Genomic DNA, 25,768 nt, shown 5'->3' on the forward strand with positions numbered 1-25,768 from the left:
TCTCTATTAGGATTCTTCCCTTTAATACAGTAGCTCATTTCCCTTATAAAATCACTAATGGAAAATCAAGCCCTTTTTGTTAATTCTAGTCTAGCTTCCTTGCAGGAGTGCCAGAGGCTTTTTAATACGGAACAGGTCATGAATATACATATTACAAATTGCAGAAGCACTGTGTGGCAACAAAGCACTCAGATCATTCATAGAACAGTAATACCTTTTTTCTATTTTGATGAAAAAAGAAGTAAGCAGCATGCACTGATCAGGACAGAAGTCACTTCCTCTTAAATCTGTGTTTTCATGATGCTTACAAATCCAGGTTTACAGCATGAAGTAATAGCACAGCACAACCCTGAGAATGATGATCCAAGAGTATTACAGGCTAGGAGAAATCCTCTTTCATGTTATGCCACAATTCAGCCCTGCTTCACATGAAATACAAAGTTAGTAGGCACTGCTGCGGCATAATGTTTCCTAGTAGATTCCTGGCAGATACCCTATGAGCAAAGCAAAATGGAGTACAGGCAGACACAAATTCTCAAAGAATTAATGTACCAATAAGAACACCATTTGTCAGAGAGGCAGAATAAAATAGCGACATTCACAGCTAATTTATCAATCAATATTTCAATTCAGAAAAGCACACCCTCTCAAAATGTCTATTTTTCCTTAGGTAATGGTGAAATAAATGACAACCAAACCCTATTTCCTTACTTGAAGCAGGCACTCCGGTAAAGGCTTCTATGGTTTCTGTATGGGTTCACGGGGAGGGAAAAGACAAGAGTAATGGCCAAACTGAAGTACAAAGATATTATTCATACACACCTGCTAACCATTACAGAGCTCTCCACAAACTGCTTTATAACTACAGTGAGTGAAAAACTGGCTCATGATTAGCAAAAGCTTATTTCCAGAAATACAAACATGATTTAAAACACAACAAATCAGCATATTATTTTCAACACATCCTGTTCCTTTACTTCAACTTCAAGCAGTGCTCACGCTAAATGCCAGTTGCCCAATCCAAAGGAATTAGCCTCCACAACACTTCTTGCTGTGGGGAAGTGAACCTTTTTGTGTTACTCTAACACACTCCAGTTTCTTTCAATTCTTCTAAAAACTGCCTGCTGGACCTATGGTGGAAGAAACTTCAGAAGAAATAAATGGAAGTCTTCCAAGATACCTTTCCCAATAAAGTACGTGGGAATTCTTTTACAGCATTAACATCTGATGGGACAAGTCTGTCAAGAAGAAAGCTGAGAAAGATGACACTGGTTTTAAAGATAGAATCTTTGCATTTTAGGGGCAGCTAGTCTCCTTACTTTAATTAAATTCTAATCTACTTTTACCAGGTTTCAGAAAGTGCTGTCTCAAATAGACTTATCTTCTAAGAAACGTAGCATGATCTCCTCATTAGAGTTGTTACAATGAAAACACATTAGTACTAAAGCCATAAAAGACTGAGGAAATTGTGGACATTTTCCCCCCAAACTAGTGGATTTTCTTAATATCGCTTAAAAAAAAATGGTACAATCACAAGTCTGCTTGAAAAGTGGATGCTTGACGTTTAAGTGTTTCTTCTATTCTGTTCCTTAATTAATAAAAGGATACATGCACTGACATTATAAACACTAATTTGCTATTTAGCATCCCAAATTAGGAAGCATAAACATTTATGCACTTCATTAAACACTACCTAAGAACACTTTGAGATTAACAGGAGACAAGCAAGGCTGGTAAAAGCAATTTCAGGCTAAGCATTAACCACCGTAAAAAGACACTCTTTCTCTTGCCCTCGCTACAAATTCTCCCCAGCTCCATCCTAGTGGTACCAGCCCCTATGAAATGAGATTTGGAAATTGGTGGGATCTGACAGACTTGTTCTGGTTTAAGGGAAGAGGTTGGAATGCAGAGTTATGGACAGAGAAAGTACTCTTTGGGCAGCGCGACATACTTAGATTGGCTTAAATCAATCACAGAATTGCACCTTGGAAAGCAAAAAACAAATACTTATGCCCTAAATTAAGACATTGTTTAAGCACACGTGGCATACAGAAACAGACAAGGTGACATTTCCCCCATCTCACCTCCAGCACACTGCATGCCCCATCCCTTCCCTCTATCCCAGCTCTGGAAGGAATCCTGACATCACCCCTCACACATCATCTGTGCACACAGGACACTGCAACAGGTTCCACGTCACAGTGTGCTGGTGCTAAAGGAGAATGAGAAGAGATTACATGTCTCAAATTGACATCAGGAAGGTTTCCATGGTGGAAAAGAACCAAATGGTGACACTCAGAACAGATAGGCTGAAAGGCAGATAATCATGGTTAACTAACATCACAAATACATTTCCTCAAGACTGATTGGTACAGGTCCTAAGTTGCCTTATTCTCAAAATGTTTCATCCTTCACGAAACAAGAATCAAGGCTATTTTCTTCCAGTTACAGACAGCAAGATATAATTCAGACACACAACAAATTATGTCTCATATCTTTGTGTTGCAAAGACTAACTTCAGGGTTAAAAATGTATTTTTATTTCTAATTCAAATTTGTGCTAAAATAGCTGTGGTTAAATTACAGACTCACAGGGAAATGGCAATAGATTTTCTATTATACAGAATCTTGCCATAGTGTAGCCATTTTAAAAATCTTCTGAAAATACAAATGTTGTATCAAGAACAATAACATGGACATACTTGAGAGCTTTGTACCAAAACCAGAAATCTGAAAGGCTCCTTGGTTCCTGAAAAAGAACGGTTTATATATATATGTGTATATATATATATATATATATATGAGTATATATTTACATATTTTTAAAAAATAAATTACCATGATTTTACAACTTTGGATTTTTTTTTTTTTAATTACATTGGCAATAGTGCTCTTACTACATGATACGAAGTGAAAAAGATGCACTCTTTCTGTGTTTTTGACCAAAGATTTATAAAAACAAGCGATTAAAATTTCAGATCAGAAAAACACGCTGTAAAATACAATAAAATCCTTTTCTATAGCAAAGTGAATTTTATGGAGTTCTTCCTTTTGAACAGATTTTTCCTGCAGCCTAGATGCACTAACTCCAGTAAAGCAATATGTGCAAAATGGGTTTGTGTTTGTAGGATTACAGCCTATATACAGAAGTGTGGGTATCCCACTGCAACTCGTTGGAAAACCTCTGAAAATTCACTGCTTCATTGTGAATGGACTTACAATCGATCTGACGTGACTTAAAAACAGATTGCACTATAGTAAGGCTTTCTGACAGAACTGCTCAAAAAAATGAATCCGTTATAGAATGAAAGTAACGTCTCAGGGCAGTTTTTCCCATCAGCAAAAATGCCACACAAGTAATAATAAAAAACAACACTTATGTAAAACACTAAGATTTTATTAAAAATCCAAAATTTATTGCAAATTGAACTTTGCACTTTCCCTCCTTTCTTCATTTTTACATGACTTATTGATATCCATGATTTTTTCACAGATGTACTTGTTGACTTTGGAGAGTCTCTGTGCAATTTCAGTTTCATCCACAGTTTCTTGTGCTATTCTATCATATAAACATTCTGGGGAGAAAAGAAAAAAAAGGAAAGCGTCATTAGTCTATTTTTAGAAGAGAATATAGCCCTGTTTCAGGCTAACTGCTCAAGAGACATCACTATTGAGTATTTGTTGCAAAACAACAGAAGCTCTCATTGATTCACTGGCTATTTTGTTAAAGATTTTTTTCACCAGGATTGAATCTTTGGCATGACAACCTTCTACAGTTACACCATGACAGCATTAAGAGGCTTTCTATACAGAAACAATGCTAACTCCAACCTTCCTTGTCAGTCTTGCCCACCTAACTCTGATATTTTTTCATATCTCCAGAGTAAATTTTTGAATCTTCTCCCACATGAATGGTTTCACAACTGTTATTTACAGTTTCCTGTCACTTCTATCATTGCATCTTCAAAACATTCAGTAAATAATAATGGTTAGAAAGAGAAGCAGTAACCAGTAGGATAAGGATAAGGCATCCATTGATTTTTTAATTATTATTATTATTATTTTTTTAAATCTGTACATCATCCATTAGCATCTGCACCTTTATGTTATGCCCTGTCCTGGGGCATACTTTACTTTTATTAGTAAATTAGCCAGGGAAAGTGCTATCTTCTCACAGGTTGCACAGTGCACTTCGTGTTCTCAACTGTTACACAGAAAGCAAGCAATAGTAATAACTGCAAAGCAATGAAGACAACGAGAGTAGAGACAACCCTGTTCATGGTGTTGGCAACTCAGTACCAGGACTCATCACAAGTTACTGAAACTGACACAACACACCCAACTCCTCAGACACAGGCAAGCTCTTCTTTTTGTTTTCATAACCCGAACAATGTGTTTTGTTGAGTAGGCTACTAGCAATAAACAGCTTTCCAGGCTGATTAAACAATCTCAGCTCTGCTTTGCCTATTCCAGTGGCCATTTACTGCTTTATATACAGAAAGCCATAGAGATTATCACTTAATTAACATGGTTTATAACATTTATAATGCATCACATTAAAAAGTTATGAAAATTAAGTACTATGCATGCTTTGTAGTTCACTTTGAAACCTCTCAGTAGTTTTATAAAAGGCTATTTCATGTTAACAAGGTTTATAGCAGTGCTCATGCATCATACTTTTTATAATTTCTTTGTTACATACCACACAGTAGAAAATTTTTATAAAGAAGCCTGAGATACCAGAGTCATTAAGAGCTAATGCTGTTGCTCAGAAATCCATTTTAAATATACTACTGTGTCCACAGAATGATGAGAGCATCTAAAACAATATGAATTTCAAGTTATAAGATATACACTGAATATAAAATAAAATTAACCAGTGTGAAACCCAATAGCTGAAATGCCAACCATAAGGAAACTATGATTTGAAGTATGATGCCTAGAAAGAGGCATTTCACTGAGAACCCGAAGAAACCCAGCATGTTTATGGGATAAACTTGTATTGCTGCAATCTCATGAATGTGGCCCAAAAGGTTGCAGCAGATACACCTAGTAGTGAACTTCCAGTATAATATAGGCTACAGCCACAAAAAATAATTACTTGACAGAACTAATATATCAGCATTGGTTCTTTAAGTCAGGATGACCCAGATAATCCATGACTATGGATTATAACAGCTCTTCATCTTCTTTCTCTTCCATTTCTGAGAGGCTGCAGAAACAGTAGTTTAGATGGTGTCTCAGGGGCTCCAAAAATTGATTCATGGGTTCTCCTGCTGCTTTACTTCAGAGAAGTATACACATACTCCTTCTTATTTCTGACTTAAGCAAAGATTCAGGTAGACCTGAACTTGAAGGTCTACTCAAACTGAAGTCTAACAAGGAACTTTACATTTTTCTGTGATGCCTTAACAAAGCCACTACCTTCCTTGCATTCCAGCATTTGTCCAACCGTTACTCTTCCTTTTTTTCTTCTCTATTTCTCCATTACATAACAATTTCTCATTTGATTATTTCCAGCTTTCCAGGAGTCACTGTTAATTTAACGGGGCAAGATCTTGAATATTAACACAAATGAAAAGGACACAGAAATGTGGAAAACCACATTTATGCACTGCCTGCTGCCACCTGAAAGTATTGGCCATGCAGTCTAAGTGGCTGAAGAGGAAATCGCGCAGTCTCTAGTCCAACAAAAAAAAGAGTTAAAGACAAGGTGAAGGAAACACTGAAAACATGGAAAATCAATGAGTAAACAGCAGAATTCAAGTGATGGTGGAGGCAGGAAGCCAAAGTTTGACAAAAAAACACAGAAAACTGAGGAGATGGGGAAGAGCTGAATTGCTGGGGAGCATGAAGTTAAGGAAGAGCACTAAAGGAAGAGCTCAATCTGCCTCTCACCATTTATCTGTTGGAGTGCACTTCCAAAATCACTCATCAAAACCAGTTAGAAAAAAGACATCCTTTAAATAGTGTAAGACACACAGACTGGCCCTGACTGAAGTAGAAGAGCAAATTCTCACATAAGTAACCTTGCCAGCAGCAATGAGAAGCAACAGCCTCCAGCTGAGAAACTAGAAAGCTCACTGCAATGAACAATAATCCCTTTTTATTGCAGGTTTGTCAGTCCACATCTGTAAACTGGGCAACTAATTCTTTTTTCTACTAGGAGCAGACAAGACACAGAGTGGACTCCTTACACAGCCAGTCACTACTGTATGTTAGCATTGTACCAAAAGGTCCTGGTCAGAAGTGGAAAATCAGTATGGAACAGCTTGCATTTCTATATTTATTCTCGAGATAAGTTTATGAAAAAAAAACCAAAAACATGTCTTTTACTCATTTCTTATGGAGTAAGAAAGACAACAGCAGGAATACCAGCTTCCAACTTTTCCCCACAACACAAAGACACAGACACGTACACACTCAAAGAGGAATAGTATTTCTTAGTTCCAAAAAGTGGTACTTGCAAGGCACATTACAACCGCTCATGAGACAGTTCACAGTTAAGAGCACACAGTGGCTAAGAACAGGAAACACAGAATAACGAAGCTCAATCAAAGTGCAGAAGAAACTTTAATAGGGAGATTTCTTTCAGCTCTACTGCAATTTAGTCTGGACACAAAACCAAAAATCCAATTTTGCTAGGTATTCCACGAGGAACTGCCTCAGTTCTAACTTAAAAAGAAGGCTGAAATACCAAGACAGACAGAAATGAATGCGAAACACAAGCATGATGATACAAAGGGACTGAAATTCACTATTCATTTTAAATAAAGGAGAAGGCCTGCTCTATCTCTCAGTACTAAATACATAGTTCTGGCTTGCAGTTACTGAAAGTGTCACTGCAATTTTTTCCTGCCAATGATTTACACTTCCTGTTCAAATTCCAATTCAATTGCAACATTTAATTTTTACTATTTACATTTTCTCCATTTAAAAGAGTAAAACTATTATTTCTCAGCTTTGAAGGCATGCATATTTTTACAGACACAGCTGTAACTGTTTCTGTGCCTCATGTCAGAGTTGGTTACATTCTGGATGGAAGAATGTGGTAAAGCTACTCTCAGGCTTGTTAAAAGCAATAGGTGCATTTAGAAAGACTGTTATGTTACAAACAAATTCCAGAATCATGTGGTATTCTCCAAGCTCAGAGTCCTGTCCTGGAAGTGGTTCAGAATGATGATGATCTTCTAGAACCTTACTGAAGTCAACATACAACTCTTCGACTGTGAAGGACTGTGCTGTGCACAGCTATTGCAATGTGTCTGATTTTTCCTGGATATGTATGCATTGACAATGCAATAGCAATTTTAATTACAGTTTTTAATCAGTTAATTTTACATGAGCTGAGAAGAAGCATCTTTCAACTCAGTGATTAATGGTTAAACTTCAAAGCAGGAAGCAAAAGTTTTCAAATAACCTACCTCTGACAATGCTTAATTTGTGAGGTGAGAGAGGTGGCTTGGGAACGGCATCTTTCTTTTTTTGGTTGCAACTCCTGTGACACTTCTGTTCTTGAGAACATCTGTTCCCCAAATCATAACCGCTAGATTTTTTGTATACTTTGAATCTCCTTGTGTTACTTGCAGCTGGTGCCATTTCTCCTCATCTACCCAAATTCCACTGCCAAGATGGACCTAGAAGGTAGTAATAATAACAGCTTATCTACGGTACGTAGCACACAACAGTCTCCAAGTGCTGTTTGAACATTAATATTAGGTACCATAATAACAGTAATTAGGGTTGAAAAAAATCCATTTTGCCTAACACTGAAACTTTTCCAGCTTTGTGGGTCAGAGAGTCTCTCTTCTTTTCTTTTCCTCAATTCTTCTTACTCTACCTTTTTAATTTGATTTCTGCCCACCCATAGCCTACCTCCCAAGACTATGGTTAGGAATAGAGATAGAAGAAGGAAACAGGAAATATATCCAGTATTATTATAAAGGTATGCACAGCATATAAACCAAGCACCAGCCTAATTTAGGAGCAAAATAAAACATTTTCTTTAACATGAAAACTTCCCTTTCCCTTTGGCTGAAAAAGACCTGGAGCAGTAGAGAAGGGAGGTAGCAGAGAAGGGAAGCCTAAGCCATATCCTGCTCCTGCATGCAGGACTGAGCCTGATTGTTTAAAGTAACTTGATGAGCAAAAGCAATTTTGAGAGTTCCAATTTCAGCATAAGCCAAGAGACTTCGTAAGTGTTGTAGAAATCAAACTCTATAATAAAGTCTACTTAGCCTGAACAGTCTATCCAGGTAAATACTGCTTTGTGGTAAGGCAATGACCCACTGCTGCAACATCATAAACTTTCCATTACCCAGATACAGAGAGCAGAGATATTGCATTAGAGTAGTAAAAATGGATAATAATACAGGTACTGAGAAATGCAGCATAAAGCCACTATAGTCTCCAACACAAATTTGCTTGAGTATAGTTGTGCTTTGTAGTCTTCAGTGCTGAATATGCTGGGCTGACTCCCACAGGGCTACCCAGCATCCCTTCCTAAATGTTCTCAGTGCTTCAGACTTAAGACAAATGCAGGACAAGAACTTGAGCACCGTCCTTAGGCTGGTACTGTGCACATTTGAGCTGATAAGCCTCCTGATAACCAGGCTCTGTCAAGCAACAGCAAGGAAAATGACTCCACCATAATCAGCAGGGATCTGACACGAGTGCAACTAGTAAATCCAACTGGATCCAAATGCTGGCCCTGTGCAGCAGAACCATAGTTAATATTTGTCCTGCATCTGTCTATGCTCCTGATCCCTGGAATACAGTGCAGACACCTGCAAAGCCTCAGCACGCAGAAAACCTTGTTCGCATGCTGATTAACTTCACCCTGCTGGGCCCACACTTGTTCGGTACCCATGACAAGGCAGTGCATGACTGAGCTATTCCAATCACTGATAGAACTCACTGCACTGGAAAACAAGATGATAAAACTTGCTTTCAGAGAATTCTGTAAAAGTGGAAAATACCAAAAATATGTATCAACCGGACTGTTACATCCAAAATTCAGGTTTCATAAAATCTGATTAAATGGAGGTTCTTTCTGTAACAGGAAAACTTTAATAAAGCTTACTGCCTCCTCATCAATTAAAAAAAAAAAAAATCCTGTAAACATAACTCTCTCCTTTATTAGGAGAACTTGTTGGGCTTAGCTGTTTTCTTCTTAGTTTTTCAGATTTTTACTTCTTTCATATGGTGTTACATAAACTGTGTCTGTTACCCATATGGATCTGAAGAATATCACATAAGTCCCATTAAATTCACTGAACATTGGACAAAGCTACTGTAAAATTTTATATAGCTATAATTTTACAGCCCATATTCGAGCAAATTCAAGCAAACTTCCATTTTCCTTTAAACGGAAGCCTGCCTTAATTATTATTGTGGGCTATAGCCTGAAGAAATATTTTATTATTACAGCATCTTTCAAGAGTAAGTAGTTGTATAAAAACTTAAACAGGAAAATAAGAATGGTTTGGCTACCAGCTACTTTGTTAAAAAAAAAAAGTATAAAATCATAAAGCAAGCTGCATCTACTGCAGGAATTACTATACTAAGAGGATTCTAAGAAGCTTTTCTTAAGTCCACATTTAATTTACATTTCATAATAGACAGAAATGGAACTAGTAATAAGCACAACATGAACACCCTTTCTTTCTTTCATTCCCTGTTGTTGAGATTCTTCATAATTCTTTGAGATAATTCAAAGTTTCGTTGTGCTCTGTATATACTTTGTGAGACGCCTTCATTCAGAGTGAGTAGCCTGTGCACAGAAAAGTCACTTTACAGGTATAAATTGGCTATTTCTGTTTTAATCTGGAAAAGTTACCAGTAAAAATGAACACAACAGCTACTTATAACTGAGACATGGAATGTCGTGATGTGAGATTTTGGATTGTTATATTAACTCAGTTCTAGAGACTGCCCCCTATTTGATCAAAAATCTGATTCCTTCCTGCTATAAATTTTTAGTCTTTCAAATGTTCATTAATTTTAAGATATTTAAAATAAAACATAAAGTTACAGCAAATATTTTTGATATTTATGGTTCTGACAGATCACTTCTTCTTTGAACGTCCTTCATTTATTAAAAAATAATGATTCCTGATATGAAACCCCTATGGTAACAGGAACGACGTGACAGACAGCCACAGCCACAGAAATCTTATGTCTTTCTTTTTCTATTTCTAGCAGTGTCACAGTAAGAAATTTAATCTGTCTATGTCTCAGTTTACCTCTCTGTAGAACAGGCTTGGTACTGTTTCCTATTACTCCCAAAGTTATGGGAAGCTTACTGTATCAATTCAGAATTCATTACCTTCTTGCTGGAAGAGGTGCCCCATGGGCCAGTCCCTTGGTTTGATGAAATCAATGGGAACTTTGCCCCTGACTTCAGCAACAGCAGGATCAACCTTTAAGCCCAGTGCAACAAGAGCAGCAGCAAATTCAAAGCAATGCTCACCATCGTAACTGTGCTAACAAGTGCAATACATTTAAAATGTATCTCAGAAGATGGACTTCCCCCCTCACCCCTCCAATGAATGCCATAGGCTCTTGTTCAGTAACTCTGCTGTCCCTCTGGAGGAGAGAGATTTATCTGCATGGAAAGAATCCTGCTAAGATCAAACACAATGCCACAAAGGGGTAAGATTTCTAAAAAAGTATTTCCACTACTCTAGAAATGTACATCAATATAGAAATACTGGAAAGAAAAAAAAAGACAGGAATCAGGAAAATGGGGAAAAAAAAGCTATCCAACACTAAATAAATTACTATTTTATATTTCTGGCATCTGATCTGGCTGAAGCACCCCCAAAAATAAGAAAAAATTAAAAATACCCCAAAAATACAAAAAATAAAGTAAGAGATCTGTAAAGACAGAAAACTTGCAAGTGCCAAGAGGCTGGCAGATGAAATAAAGGTGCAGAAAAAGTTGCATACAAATACTAAAGGACATACCCTAGCTTACAAACCTTACAGAGAGGAAAAAGTAAACTAAACTGTCACACTAATATGTTGTAAGTTTTCATTGCCAATAATATGCAAATACAAAAAAAAAAAAAGCAAATGACACGTTAAATACGTGTATTAGGCAAGAAAAGCTACCTGAAGAAAATAACTGTCAAACTGCCAAAATTACACCATTTTTCATATACGTTTTGTCCTCAACAATTATGTTCAATAACCTTTAAGAAAGACAGGCACTTTTGCAGTCAATCTTATAACACAGAAATTGTAGCATGTGATGTTATTCCATTACTAAATTCTACTCCATGTGAAGGCTGAAATGGACACTTCCTCCTAAAGGGTTCTCAGATTGTGGAACTGAATGCCTACATATCCTAAGAGAATGGATCTGCACAGGCAATGCTTAAGGACATATGGTCTTGTAAAAGAAATATCACGTTAATTTAATCATAATGGCAACAGCTATAAAAGCAGGCCTCTGTGGATAAGCAGACAATGGATTAAACATGCTGGAGTCTGAAAAACTATCAGTGAGGTGCTGGCATACTGCAGCTAGACTGCATTTCACCAACTTCATAAAAACATCTGGAAAGCAGAACTACTTCAGCTCATCTCAAAGGCAACGCTCCTACCATATTCTGTGGAGCCCATTTTCATTCCAGGGTTCATAATTATCTGCTGGACTCCAACCAAAGCATGAAGGTTTCTCTGCAATATGAGTATAGCACACTAAAAACATTGAAGACCTTCTAAGAAAAAGGTATTTTGTTAAACAGACTAACGTAACTTTACAATGTGCGTCACTGACTGCTGTATACTCAGTGGATTTATTTATGTCATCAACTGAATACTCTGTGCATGCACATTAATTTTATTCCTTGTCTTATACAGCATTCTATGCTTTCAACACTGAGCATAATTTTCAGTGCTGTTCACATTTGCATAATTCCATCATTTTCCTCAGCATTAACAGCACACCTTCGCAAAAACAAGGGAAGTTTGTATAAGCTGATATCATGCACAATCCCCAGGGTTATGAAAAATCCACAAGAAAAAAACACCTGAAGGACATTTACAAACTACTCATGCCACATTTAATTTAATTTAAAATACCTTTCCATTCTCGAGAATATACTTGTCCATTACTGGAACAGGGGCAGGAAAATACGTTGATGTATTTGCTTCCTCACTGAAGGTCTTCTGTACCTCAGGTTCAGGCTCAATTGTTTCTGGTTTTACTTTTTCAAGCTCAATGGCAGGTCCTAGACAGTTAAGAAAAGAGAGCTGTCTGCTATCCCAGAGAACATGGCATCAATCACTTCATCACCCATGGTTAGCGTAAAATATCACAGTGGTCAAGTTCACAGTAAAGTTAGAAAGAGCCCAAACCAAAATCCTGTGAACATCACTAAGCAAGAGCAGGATAAGTAACTCTGTCTTATAAAGATTAAAATATTCAATTTAAATTTAAGTGTTAAATTTTATTCTTAACACATAAGAACTTTTACAGATGTGGCTAAAATTGTTTCAGTGCACATTACGGGTATTTTGCTGCAGTGGTAGTGAATTTATAAATCAAAAGACACAATAGTAATTCACTAAATAAGAATTACTATATAGTTATGTAGAAGCCTCCATAATTTACTGAGATAATTATACCTAACGTTATATGGATAATTTATATTTAATAGAAATTTGAAAACTCTTTAGATATTTTTGAGCATCTACAAAAATGTCACGAAGGAAAAAGGCTTAGGCTACTTATGCTGAAGTATCATGCAAAGAAAGATTATTCAAAGTTAAAAACAAAATAAAACCATAAATTAGAATTTTGATTCTCCAATCCATCCAAATCCATCCACCACTCCAATTTTTATTTTTAAACTAATCAACAAAAATTAAGCACAAATTAAGTAATAGAATAATGTTAATCATTTGTTTTGAGGTTTCAAAGGAGGATAATTATATTGTCAGTCATCATCTTTTCTTTTCCAGGTCAAATTGATCAAGAGCTCCTAAAAAGGCAGAAGAATAAAAAGAATGTGTGAACTGGATTTTATTATCCCATTCATGGCAGCAGTTAAACCAGAGGTCTAAGAACAGGCTATGGTCTGAAGCCTGTCCAGGTTTCTTGATGCCTCTTAAGCTCATGAGAAGCTCCAGCAGCCACAGAGGTCCCATGCAGAGAGAGTGGTTTGTTAACAGCACAGCTGCCAGCTCAGAGCCCCGACTACAGCCATCACCCCCTTCAAGAACTACAAGGATCAACTCACCTACTTGTAAGAGCTACAGCGTATCAGATATTGTACAGATTCAATAAATGACAATTCAATAAGCGTATCACCATTATGGACCAGCATCCTTCAGGGCTCGTACACAGACAAAAGTCTGAACTGATCTATGGCTGCAAGTCAGCTCAGAACAAGAGCTTTTGGGTCACTCTCCTTAAACAACTCCTGTACTGGATCAACCAACGTATTCATTTCTCCCACTTTGTGCAGTTTCATTTATAGATTATCGCATGGTCATATCAGCATTTCCCCAACTGCCAGTATTTGACCTTTATCCTATAGCTTATTCTGTACCTACATAGCTAGCTAGCTGTTCTCAGATGACTGCCAGTCAATGCTCAGCAACAAGAAGTCATCCAAAAACAAGAAGCTGACTTGCACAACTACACAGCAGTGCCACCAATAGTGTCTTAAGAGCCATACGATATGCAAGCATGGCACAAAGAGAGAAATCACAAGAACATAACATTTGCATTACAATTTCACAGTCATTTTCATAAGCACTTGAACTATCATGCATATACCATGGTGAGACTGAAACAAACTGACGTTTCAACACTTGAAAGTGTTAAAATGAGTCAAATTGGGGAAAAATCTTGATTGATTGAATCATCCGGAGTCTTTGCACAGATCTTCGTGCTGGCAGATGCAGGGATGTAATTGCCACGTGAATTTAAGATGGAGAAGTGAACTTTTGGCTTTTTAAGAAAACACTGTTCAACAAAGTGCTATTTTGAGCTTTCTTCAAATGTATTATACTTCGAAAACTGGTTCGAGGAAGATACCTAAGTATAATCACTTTCTTCCTAGAAGGAAACATTTATCTCATCTAAACACTTTTAGTAGTTGCTACTTAGAAGTCTTTTACTGCACATTTATAGTAATATATTGACACAGCTGGGTTCTGGTTTCCAGAATCCCCCAAGAAAAATAGCTGACTGAAGTCCCCAGTAACCATAGCTCTAACAGGTCAGAAAGATCTCTAATTCAATTCATGCTTTGCTGCTGAAATCACCTACAAAAAGCCTTGAAAATGTCTCCTTTTATACTCCACTGATTCTTTTTCCCAAACAGAAATCTGTCTCTAAGTAGGTAGTCTTCCCAGTTTCTTTCAGTAAGTACTAAAGAGTGCATTTTCAGCCCACACGTTATGAGTTAGACATGCAACTTGCATTGTTACCTTCATACCAGTGGGTGTTGTATGCCTAATTTATCATGCACCATACTTTAAAAGTTCTATCTCTGTAGCTCTTGTGCTCTGCATCTTATTCTAAAAAGAGCAATGGACAGGGATACGTAGGTATGAAAAAATGTTGCCATCTAGAAGATTAATAACAGTACTTATTACGTATGGATCATGAAAAAATAAAGACAATTATTCAAGACACAACAAGAAACAAATGCTTTCTTGAAAAAATCTTCTTTCTGATTGTAAAGTTTCCTTACTATCCGAGAGGCTCTCAACTTCAAATGCACTATGAAGAGGCAGAACTCTCCTTAAACACCTCCTGAGCTAACATGGTCTACCAGAATTTGAGTGAAAACAGCAGGAGTCTGAGAAATGATCATGCTTTACATATTCTATTTCCTGTACGCCTACTTGCTAGAAATGTTGGATTTTTTTCATCAAAAAGCCAAATAGATAAAGAGAAGCTGAACAGTAGTAATTCCTTAAGCGTATGGTAAGACACACAAATACCTGGTGATTCTCTCTAACCTGTTGTCAGTCCCATGACCCTGTAAACTGCATCACCACAAAGACCACAATTAAAATAAGCTCTTTGTGAACAAGTTGAGGTGGATACACTCTTAGGCATCAGAGAAGCATTAACTCCTAGCAGTGCAACACGCATGTCTGAAAGAGATCTACACCCAAACAGCATCCCTGATACAACTTCATTACTTCTGGTCATATACAATCACAGCAAACTATCCATATCTTAATTTGTAGACCCTTAATTTTAGAAGAAGTTCCTGAACTTCTCATCTTTTTTTATCTATTTAAAGTTAGGCAAATAGGGAAAAGCCATTGATTTTCAAAGTCACCTCATTCTCTCTTAATAAAACCAGGGCAAATTAGTGTATTTTTAGATGCAACAGAGCAAAGACAAGCTACAAGGCTTCCTGCCATCACAATAGGCAAGTGCAGAGAGGCTCTGGCCACGTACATACTTCAGGGAACATGAGCAAGGGATACTGTGACTGCTTCCACTATCATCATCCCATCCCCACGCTGCCTTGAGCCCTAGAACTGTGGTTGAATTCTTGTATCTTCCAGGAAGTGATCCATACTGAAATGATGGAAAACTTTCTATTATTACCCATGGATTAGTAGTGATTTCACTACCGCTGTTGGCCACAACTGCCCTCAGGTTCTGCTGTCCCCATGTGAAACACTGAGAATCTTGCTCCTCCCACAGCAGCAGCTCAGGATTTAGTAGCAGAGACGAAGGCCTATGTCTGGAGCAGAATATGCTGACTTCTTGATTCTCACTGAAATCAGCATATTGATAGGAAAGTAAGAGACTGAATACTTGACTGAATGTTAACTCAAGAGGGTGTTCTATATTTGATCTGCAAGTTTAAAATGGCAACAAGGACGTGTTTCCCACAGCTGCAATTCATCAACACAAAACAGCTGTCATCCCATGCAAGCAAATCAGAAGTCTCTATGGTGAAAGAGAAATGCAATTAGTTTGCATTAAGTTCAGCCTGCTAGAGGTAAAGCTTAACTTAAATGACATGTCATTTGAAACTCTGAGTTTAGGAGAGCACCACAACAACCAAAGATAGATTTAGGATGTAACCTATTTTCTGAACCATTTTCAGAGATTCTTCACATACTCAAACATACTCCATTTACAAGACTGGAAAAGTAAAGAAATACATACATAAAGATTTTTTTTTCCCTGATTAAAAAGAGCACTTTTTCATAGTGTCATCAGACTCTCTAATTTATAAGTCGCTGAAGATATCTCTCTTTCTAATCTTTCTAGAACTTGTTTTTTTTCCTCTGTGAGAGAGGCTACAATGAAAGGCAACAGTTAGCAGCAGTTAGTATACAAGTACACACAACACACACAAAACACACATGACACACACACACAATACAGCCCATTGGGCCAAATTCTACCTTCGTCATCCATGAAAAGTTCCAAAGGGATCCAGGAGAGAACCCACCTCCAGAATGTTTTAATGTTACAACTAATTATTATAAAGGATTTCTGGAAGTTATTCATGATTAGTATTTGTCCAGGCATACAATTAACTTGTTCTCAACGTATTTAAGATGTATTTTCTATTATGTAGCAGAGGGCATACTGATAACAAACAGGTCCAATAGAGGGTCCAATAGAGTGAAGATTCCAGTTTTTTTTCCAGCCTTTTTTCAAAAGTTTTTCTATTTTTTTTTTAATTTTTTTTTTTTCTTTTTCTTCTAAGCTTTCTTAACGTGGCTCAAGTGAAAAAAAGCAGCACTCTTTCTTAGAGTGAAAGAAACGAGACAGAATTCAGAAGCCGTCTCCATTCCATTGCTGGTCTCACCACTCAAACTGTTGTCAAGTCTACCAACTAAATTGGTATTTTATGCTGTTTAGCCCCATTGCCTACAAACATCTGGTTGATGTTCCATTCACATAAATTCCAGCTAACTATTTGCAGATGAAGAAACATCTCTCCATCCAAGGAAAATTTTTAGAAAGCTCAGTAGAATCTACTGCCAACCACACTGTGTTTTTTCAGACTGCGGAAATCTTGCCTGTTTTATTTTAAAAGTTAACTATAATGTTTATAATAAGTAATGGCATTTTAATTATGCAGAGCATAACAACAATGAGCGTTCACACGCAAACACCCAGTTTAACTCTTTAGCCTTGAGAACCAGGGTCCAAATTCTGCCAGCACACCTTACCCACATGCTACAGCACAGGCACATGCTCTATCAGGTTCAGGTTTGTACGTGAATGGAACTCAGATCTCCATGCAAACTGCATGCATTCATTCAAGTAGAAGAGCCAATGTTCAACTAACATGCAAAAATTAATTTTCCAGATACACAAAGGCAGACATAAGACACAGCATGCTAAGTTTGGATGCGTAAATTTTAACCAAGTTTCAGTCACCGAGCAAATCTTCAACACAACAGTTCCACATTCTATTAGCAAATAAACATAATTCAGTAAAATATTTGAAGGTATTTCGAGGGTATCATCTTCAATGAAAAGGATGAACTTTTTATTTTGTCTTTTTTTCCCATTTATTCCAACATAATGATTAAATAACTGTTATAAACCAAAACAATTTAGCAATTACTCAAGATATTTAAAATTTAAATCCAAATTACACAAACCTGTATTTTGTAACAAGTGCTGATAACGGGACACTAATATAGAAAGTTTTTTCTTAATTACTCTTTAACAAGCCATTATTTTTCAAACAGCATGGCTGTTTAAAGCCACTGCCAAGAAGTTCAGGTGTATTCCACATTCCAGTGTGCTACTGACGGGAAGTGGGGGCAGAAAATGGGAGGTAACACAGTCACTTACATAACAAAAAACCCTAACTGAAAGAAGTAAAATAGTTTTTGCCCATATTTTCATTGCACTGCCTTTTCTTTCTTCTTTTTTTCTTTTTAAAACTGGAACATACTGGTATATTTTGCAGATTAAACTTTATTATCTTTTTCAGCATATACTGGAAGTTGAAAGACCTGTTAAAATACAGCTGCTTAAAACGAAACTCTGATTCAGCCAAACCAGCACAAAGACCTCTTCTACCATTAAAGAAAAACCCAGACATACATATCATACAAATTCGACGTATATTGTACAGCCATAGCAGAAAAACCCTTTTAACATCCAATGTCCAGTTTAACAACCACTGCTATTCTTCAAAAACGTTTCCATTACTATTGATCACATTTGCAAAATTCATTAAAACTTGTCCCATTTAAGTCCGGCACTTACCACTACCTAGTCTTAGAAGCAGTACATCCTGGAGTCTCCTGTTCAAGTCTCTGAGCTCTTTCATTTCTGACACGAGTGCCCCATATTCCTTTAGCTTCTTTGCTTGTTGCACAAGCTGCCTCCGCGTTCTTTCAAGCTCCTGTTGAATGTGTCTCATTTCTTCTTGTTGCTGTTGGTAACTCCTCAGCAATTCTTCATACAGAATCCGAGGGACTACAGCATCGTCCATGTTGTTCATCCCTTCTGAAGCCTCCATGAAAGCCTCCTCAGGGCTGGAAGTATTACTGAGACTCATCCCATTTTGTTTTTCAAGGCGAGCAACAACTGCTTCGATGCTTTTGTGTGTACCTTCACTTTGTTTCCTTCCATCTTGCCTCTGAATGTTACAATAAAAATAATAATAATTAGAATTATAGTAAGGTTTATTATAAATTAAAATTCTACAGATTTGTGGACTGTTAATATTCTTTTACTTATTAAAAAATGACAAAAAAAAAAAAGTCTGCCTGCAAAAATGTTTTGCCTATCAAATTCTTTTGAAGACACATGCTGTAGCTATCATGCAGGTGTAATTCAGCAAAATGCATATACAAGCTTCTGAGGCACAGAGGTCTTTCTTTCTGCATTTGTGCAACACCTGCAAACTGACTGTGTAATAGGTCACTCCATTCCATATACAAAGCTAATTTATTAAAAAAATAACACTGGATCTAGATCTCTTTTCCATTCAAGTTCATGCTTAACATCTAGATTTCCTACAACAGTGGCTTTTCTGGTAGGTCAGAGAGACAGTCAATTATGTTTGTCACCTGTGATGACATCAGAGATCAAAGGAGCACACCACACAAAGCTGCTGTATGCATTGAGGGCTTGTCCTCCCCACACATGAAGAGACAAAGCCTTCTGACTTTTCCTCTGCTACATTAGCCCAACGGGTGAACATGTTAACACTATCAGAAAACAATGAAAGGGAATTGAAAACACTGAAGTTGGAGACAGAACGTATCATCTAGTCTCATTTCCCTGATCAACTGATTGTTTCACTGTTAGTTCTACATTGCAGAAGCTTCACCTCCTTTGAACTCTTGGCAGAAATTTACCTTCAGTCTTCTAAATAAAATCCAAACTCTATAAATTAAAGCACACCTGTTTTTGGGGGCCCATACAGCAGTATTAAAATGTAACAGTATGTGTAAAAGTCACTACGTTTTATTGGCCAAATATGGAAAAAGCATTTGGACTTCCAAGCAACTGCAAGGAAAGCAAATGTAGTTCATAGACTAGAGACAAGAAGCTGACACTATCAATTCCCATACCACAATATCCATGAGTAATGTGGCAGAAAATGAGATTACTTCATGTTATGCCTGCTCCACAAAAAAAAAAAAAAAGCTTGCCCACCATAAAGAGATGTATTAGCATCATTCCTGCAGCTGCAAAACACATGAAGCCACAGAACATTATTTTATTCCAAAGGTTGGCAGGCTTTTAAAGAAATCATCCGATATCAAAAAATAAATATGGTTACATAGTGGGCTTCTGCAATCTGGACCCAAAAAGGCAACTGGCAGTTATAACATAGGGATGCTGCCTTGTCACTTTGTCTTCCCAAGCACTGCTGTATTTGAGAAGTCTCAGAGCACCTCTTCCAATTCCAAACAAGCAAAGTGCATTAGGTCATAAGTGCCACCGAGAACAGCTGGTCACTTTTAAAGCATTCTGCACCCAAGTGAAAGAGCATTGTTCCAAAAACCTCGAATAGCAATTAAGCCACGTGAGACCATATAAACAGGAAAGCGTTTGATTGCACACGAATCAGGTTTTTGAAAACCCATACCATATCCCCTCCACTCCTAATTTGAACCAATTACAATAAACACAATGTTTTAAGGAGATCAAAAGCAGGACTGGAATTCTTAAGCTATGAAGTCTGTATATGCCCCAAGCACTTCCTCCCCCCTACCAAAAAAAAAAACAAAAGAAAAAAAAGGAAAGTCTTCAGTACCTTACTGTGTCTAAGCTCCACATCTTCTTCCCCATAATCTGTAACCTCCCCAGCTTCTTCTACGTGATTGAGAGAGAGTTTGGGGATTTTAATTTTCTTCTGCATCACACTGTTCTCAAGGTCAGTTTTGTCCTCTAAAATGTATATCGAAAGTAAAATTTTGTTATATTAATCAGTGTTCTTACTTCCAAATGCTACATGACTTCAGTAAGACTCATTTAATAAAAAAAAAAAAAAAAAAGAAAGAAAGAAAAATGTCCCATGCTTCATTCCCCTCAAATTAATGCATGGCGTAACTCAACTGATAGCCATTGACAATGCTAGAGTTTCAACAGGAGATCATCTGGCCAAACCCAAGCTTAAGTATTGTAAAATGCCGAGCTAAGTTTACTGGAATCATCAGAAGTGTCAACAAGTGGGTAGTACTATCACTAAATAAGAGTTAAAGATGCTGTAAATAAGGCAACTTCCTAAAAGCATCTGCATCACTTTAAGTTTACCAAAAGTATTTTCATATTCATAATCTGTTGCTATAGTTCAGACTCTGCTGAGGCTTAAAGTGAAAATAAACTTGATTATTTACCCTGTACTGTACTTGTACCAACAATCAGCAGCACAGATTTGTTTGCTAACATGGCAGATTCTGCAGTCATGCAAAGATCAAGGCAGGAAGAGGAGATGCTGCAGGACATGTTGAAATCTCTGAATCTCAAAAAATTTACGTAAAATATTTTCAAGTATGAAACATTCTAAAATACCTCAAAATTAAGTATTTCCTGAAAATGTTTGAAGCATTTTAGTATTTTTGAAAAGATGCAAAGGGGGCAGGGAAGCAAGAGTACAGTCATCCCAAATGTGTCTGTGACCTGTGAAATTCTTGCAGAGCAAACCAAGTCTAAAGAATTCCCCAGCTTGTCTACCCATGCAGGACTTCAACAAGGAGCGATGCCTTTAAAGTCTGAAGTGTTGTATTTGTGCACTGAAAGTCTATGAATAAGAAAATGTTTTGAGTCTTCTTATCCACCTGCAAACTGTATTTCAGAAAACGTCCCATGAATACTTTTGAAGGTGCTAATGAGGATGACATTTCTTAGTGTTTAGTTGCATTGACTTCTGCTTTCTCACATTAGCATCTCTCCACAGGACCTTGAAATGGTTAGAGTTGACAACACAGAAAAGGGAAACAAAGGTAAATCACTGTTTAATGAGGAGCGAGGCATTCATTAGAAATGAATTACACAGATGAATGCAATTTATTTTGTTACAGATAGAAATGGATCTCTTGTAGGCAAATGGTGATATTACAGCCCACGGCTATGTAAAAAGAAAAGGCACAGAAAACGCAGAATAAGACATTAGACAACCTGAAATGAAATGCAGATGGTTGCAATAAATACTAAGACAGATGCAAAACGAAACAGATAAACAACAGAAAACAGCTAGGCTTATTTTAGATCATTCTCTGTTCCCCAGAGCACCATGGATGCTTATCCCAGTAAAACAAAAAGGCAATCCAACTGTTTCAGTGTTGGGAAAAAAAACCCACAAAAATACACAGAGAAAGAAACAAACAGAAAAATAACAACAGCACACAAAAACCAACCCTACATTTCCATTTATCTGGAAAATACAGGTTCATCAGAAGAGTGACAAGCTCACTTCTACTGTCATAGAGCAGAGGATAAGATAGCCCTTACTAAAAAACAAACAAACCCAAACATACAAATTTAATTGAAGGACAGGTTAATGGGTATTGGTATCTTCTTGGAAGATCAAAAAGTGGAAAATAAATAAGTCCAGATGGAAAGAAAAACATACATTTTTCTGTGAGTATACACTTTGATGCACTGAAGCGTTTTACTAAAATATGTGCTCACAATTCTTTTGAGTGCACATTTATTGCAGAGCAAGCTTCCCTAGGTTGCTTTGCCAAACCATCTTCCATAGAACATGAAGAACAACATTCTACATCTCTTCTGCGTTTAAAGAATGCAGATCTGTTTCTCTGGTCTGAAATAACCCTTGGCCTCATTACAAGGTGGACATAATCCAATTGCTTCACATAGTTACCTAAGTGCCTGCTGGCAGCTACCTGAGGTCAGCCCTAGCCAGAACTCCAGGCAAACTGGAAATGGACACCATCAATTCTGCCCACGGCCTGGGAAAAAAAAGGCTTGAAATACTTCTGGAAAGGAGTCACAGAGGAATAAGTGCATGTGCAGGCTACAGTGAAGTCAGCAAATACCTTCTGACATACAAAACATTAAAATAAAAACAATTTGGAAGAACAGAAATATTTTTCTTTTGGTTTTGGTTTTCTATTTTTTAAGTCAACTTGTAAAGGTTAAGAACGCATTCGATGCTCTGAAGAACAGAAATGAAAGAAAAAACCCAGTTTGGGGGTCAAGTAAAACAATGCACGTTATCTGAATTCTTTAGCCTCCATTCCCCTCAGTTTCTTAGTCTGCCTATGAAGTCTGTATTTACACGACTATACAAGTGGACTGAATGTAAAAGTGTATTTATATACCTCCTTACGAATGCTTAGTTTATCAGTTATTGGTGTCTAACTATCAGCACAAGTCTCTCCTGTGTTTGGCAAACCTTTGTGTTTGGTTTCTTGATACTACTGCTTATCCTGTAAATAAACCAGTGAGTTGAAGAATTACTTTTCCCCACATGCACAAAATTTGTAGAAACAATGGTAAAAATGGGCCTGTGTAAGTTAAAGCTCAGGATTTTTTTCATGTAGTTGATGAACTAATAACGTTATGTTCCTCTGTCTTCCAATAAAACTCCATGCAATGTTTTCTTACATACATTTCTAGGCCTATTTATACCTAACACAATTCATCCAGTGTGTTGGATATTAAAAAGGTCTTTGTTGTTGTTTCTTGAAGTACATTTCTAACTTCTGTTGTCTTCCACATTAGCTGCAGATAGAGCCAGAAAAAAAAATTCTTAATTTTAGCATAATGCTTAAGTACTGGCTCATGTTCTGTAAATATTAATGGTATTTGGGAAGGGGTGGGAGGGAAGTGAGAGTAGACCAGAGGGAAGGGTAGGAGAAACATGAATGTGTCTTTTGATCTGTTCTTCTTAGAACTCCATTTCTGCTGTTGTGTAAGCCCACAAAAGGCAAGGACAAAAGATTAATCCTGAAAATGTGAAACATGCACAAATCCTGAGCCAGGAGAAAACCAGGATATGAACCTAAATAACTAGACAAGACGCAATTTGCTGACAGGAGCTATAGAACACACTGAGAAAGGCAGTCCCAGAAATGCTGTCACTCAGAGCCTTTTGCAATGACGTGAATTGTTTGTCCAGACTTTGCCCCCAGTCATTTAAACTTTGACACAAGTTAAAGATTATACCTTCCCTTTGGTGGTCATAAACAGACTGTCACTAAGTTGTATCTACTGCTCTTCCTGTGTGTGAAATAAGTGTTTTAGTGTAACTGACCACTGAGAACTAGCATTTAACATTATTAATTAGGTACTTGTAATGAAATAATCAGCACAGAAGCACGATGCAAGCATAGACAGCATTGAAGCCCTCTGCCCTTTAAATAGACATTCCAGAAGACACGAAGCATGAAAAACTGCTTTTGTGCACAGTAGTCAAGAGAAAATGGTATTTTGTGATTCAATACACAGAATGAAGAATGCTGGAATAACAGTACACCAGGAAAAGGTCAGGCTTGGAGAGATCTCACCAGTCAACCTCAGCAGGTATTGAAGTACGAGGCTCAAGAGCCAGTGCACGTGACAGCACTTCTCAGTCCACATGGCCGTCTCCCATTGTTCCTCAGCTAGCAAGAAGAAAACAAACTGCTGGGAAATTTCAGAGTGGCTGGGAAGACATTTGCCTTCAGCATTGCCAAAAGAAAAGTAAAGGAAAGAAAAAAGTCAAAAAACCATGCCTGCATTAGAGAATCAGTATCAACTAGCGAAGGATAAACTGTTCCTGGAATGTCTCCTTCAGTCAGGGCCTTCGTTTCTGCATCAGAATGGGTGGATCTGAGCCAAAATGCAATAGCTTCGAGTCTACAGCAGTAGGGAACTGAGGCAGACAAAGTGAGTTTGACAGGGCAGGAAATGAGTTGGTTAAATTCAAGTAAAAATACGTTAGTGACCTAAAATTGAAAACCATATTCCGGGATGTAGAGTAGAATTATGGAAAACTCAAAGTCTCTTTAAAACATTCCTTACTTTCTAAATTAGTGGTACATACTGAAGAAACTAATCCCTTCAAAAAATAGTTCACATTCTGTTTGTATGTTTGTTTGTTTTCTAACTTCTGGAGTCAAAGATGAAAAACTAGAGGAAGATTGCTCTGCACCCTGAGTAGATGAGAATGGAAGATTTTGGATCAGCCCAAATAAGGGGCTCAGTGATGCTATAAATCTTACAATAATAAAATGAGAGAACCTTGAGCAAAATTCATCCTTTCCCTAAGCCTTCAAAAAAAATTCCACCCCTTGTGAAAAATGATATACTGACAGTTCAAGAAATTTAACATCACTCTTCCCATTTTTAGGCATATACCCAACACATATGGGCAGCACCTGCAAAGAATTCAACGCAGCAGCATGGGGAGAACTGCCTCACTGCTGCCTGAGAGAACAGCATTGCCTCCGTAGGTTTTGCACTGCTTTCAGTGCACACTTAAAACAAGACAGACTCTCAAGAACTAAAACAAAAAACCCACAGACAAAGGTATACTTGGTGCTTCAAAACAAATACAAGCATGGAGCATCACAGGGCATGGATTCCTAAGTGGCACTTAAACACAAATAAACAATAATCAATATCACTGTGACTGAAAATGAAAGCAGTGTGATAATACAACAAAGAAAACCAAGCTAGTTTATTTGAAAATGGAAAGAAATAAAAGAGCCATAAATTTCTTGCATTAGCTAAGGAAGTCAAGAAGAAAGACTTGAAGAGGAAGATGTGATTTCAGAACGTATAACAACTCTGCAGGCTCAGAAGGTGATCAGGACATAGAGAAAAAAAATTCTTCTTGCACAAACCACCCCTGAGCCTAAGACCTCTACCAAAGCAAAGAAACTCAAAACCACAACAATATACAACACAATGGAATGGATGGTGTAGGAATGCAAAAGATACGCGAGGAAGTGAGCCACTGAAGTTGAAGCAGCTAAAATGAGGGGAGCAGGCAGAGAAGGGATCAAACATTTCTGCGTAAGGATGTCAGAGAAGGAAGCTGGAAAGAAATTTCAGGAAGTGAGAAAAGTAAGGAATAAAAAGGCAAAGCAGAGTATCCATCAGGCTAATATCACCCTCAAAAATTTAAGAACTAAATACCCATGAAAAACATCCTGAGAAAAAGACAGCAACAGACAACTGAGCGACCAGGGAAATGTCTTCAAAAAGAAGTGTGCTCCAAACATCAGGGAAGAACATAACAAGCAGCAATACTGACAAACAAGGCCAAAAAGCACGTACAGGTGAAGACATGCTCTTGAGAAACCAGCCAAAAGGTTGCTAAACCTTATGAATTGCA

The 25,768-nt window shown here is 37.3% G+C and overlaps 1 protein-coding gene across 1 annotated transcript; it reads right to left on the reverse strand.

Moving 5' to 3' along the window:
- Nucleotides 1-3,375: 3,375 nt before the first annotated feature.
- Nucleotides 3,376-20,394, reverse strand: BEND5 (BEN domain containing 5). Its single transcript, XM_031554919.1, is given in 6 exon segments — nt 3,376-3,574; nt 7,424-7,486; nt 7,489-7,636; nt 12,090-12,238; nt 18,232-18,607; nt 20,237-20,394. Coding segments are annotated over 6 exon segments (1,002 nt in total). The 5' UTR covers nt 20,342-20,394; the 3' UTR covers nt 3,376-3,413.
- Nucleotides 20,395-25,768: the final 5,374 nt, after the last annotated feature.

Source organism: Meleagris gallopavo, chromosome 10 (assembly GCF_000146605.3).
Source record: "Meleagris gallopavo isolate NT-WF06-2002-E0010 breed Aviagen turkey brand Nicholas breeding stock chromosome 10, Turkey_5.1, whole genome shotgun sequence".
In the NCBI taxonomy this organism is placed as follows: Eukaryota; Metazoa; Chordata; class Aves; order Galliformes; family Phasianidae; genus Meleagris; species Meleagris gallopavo.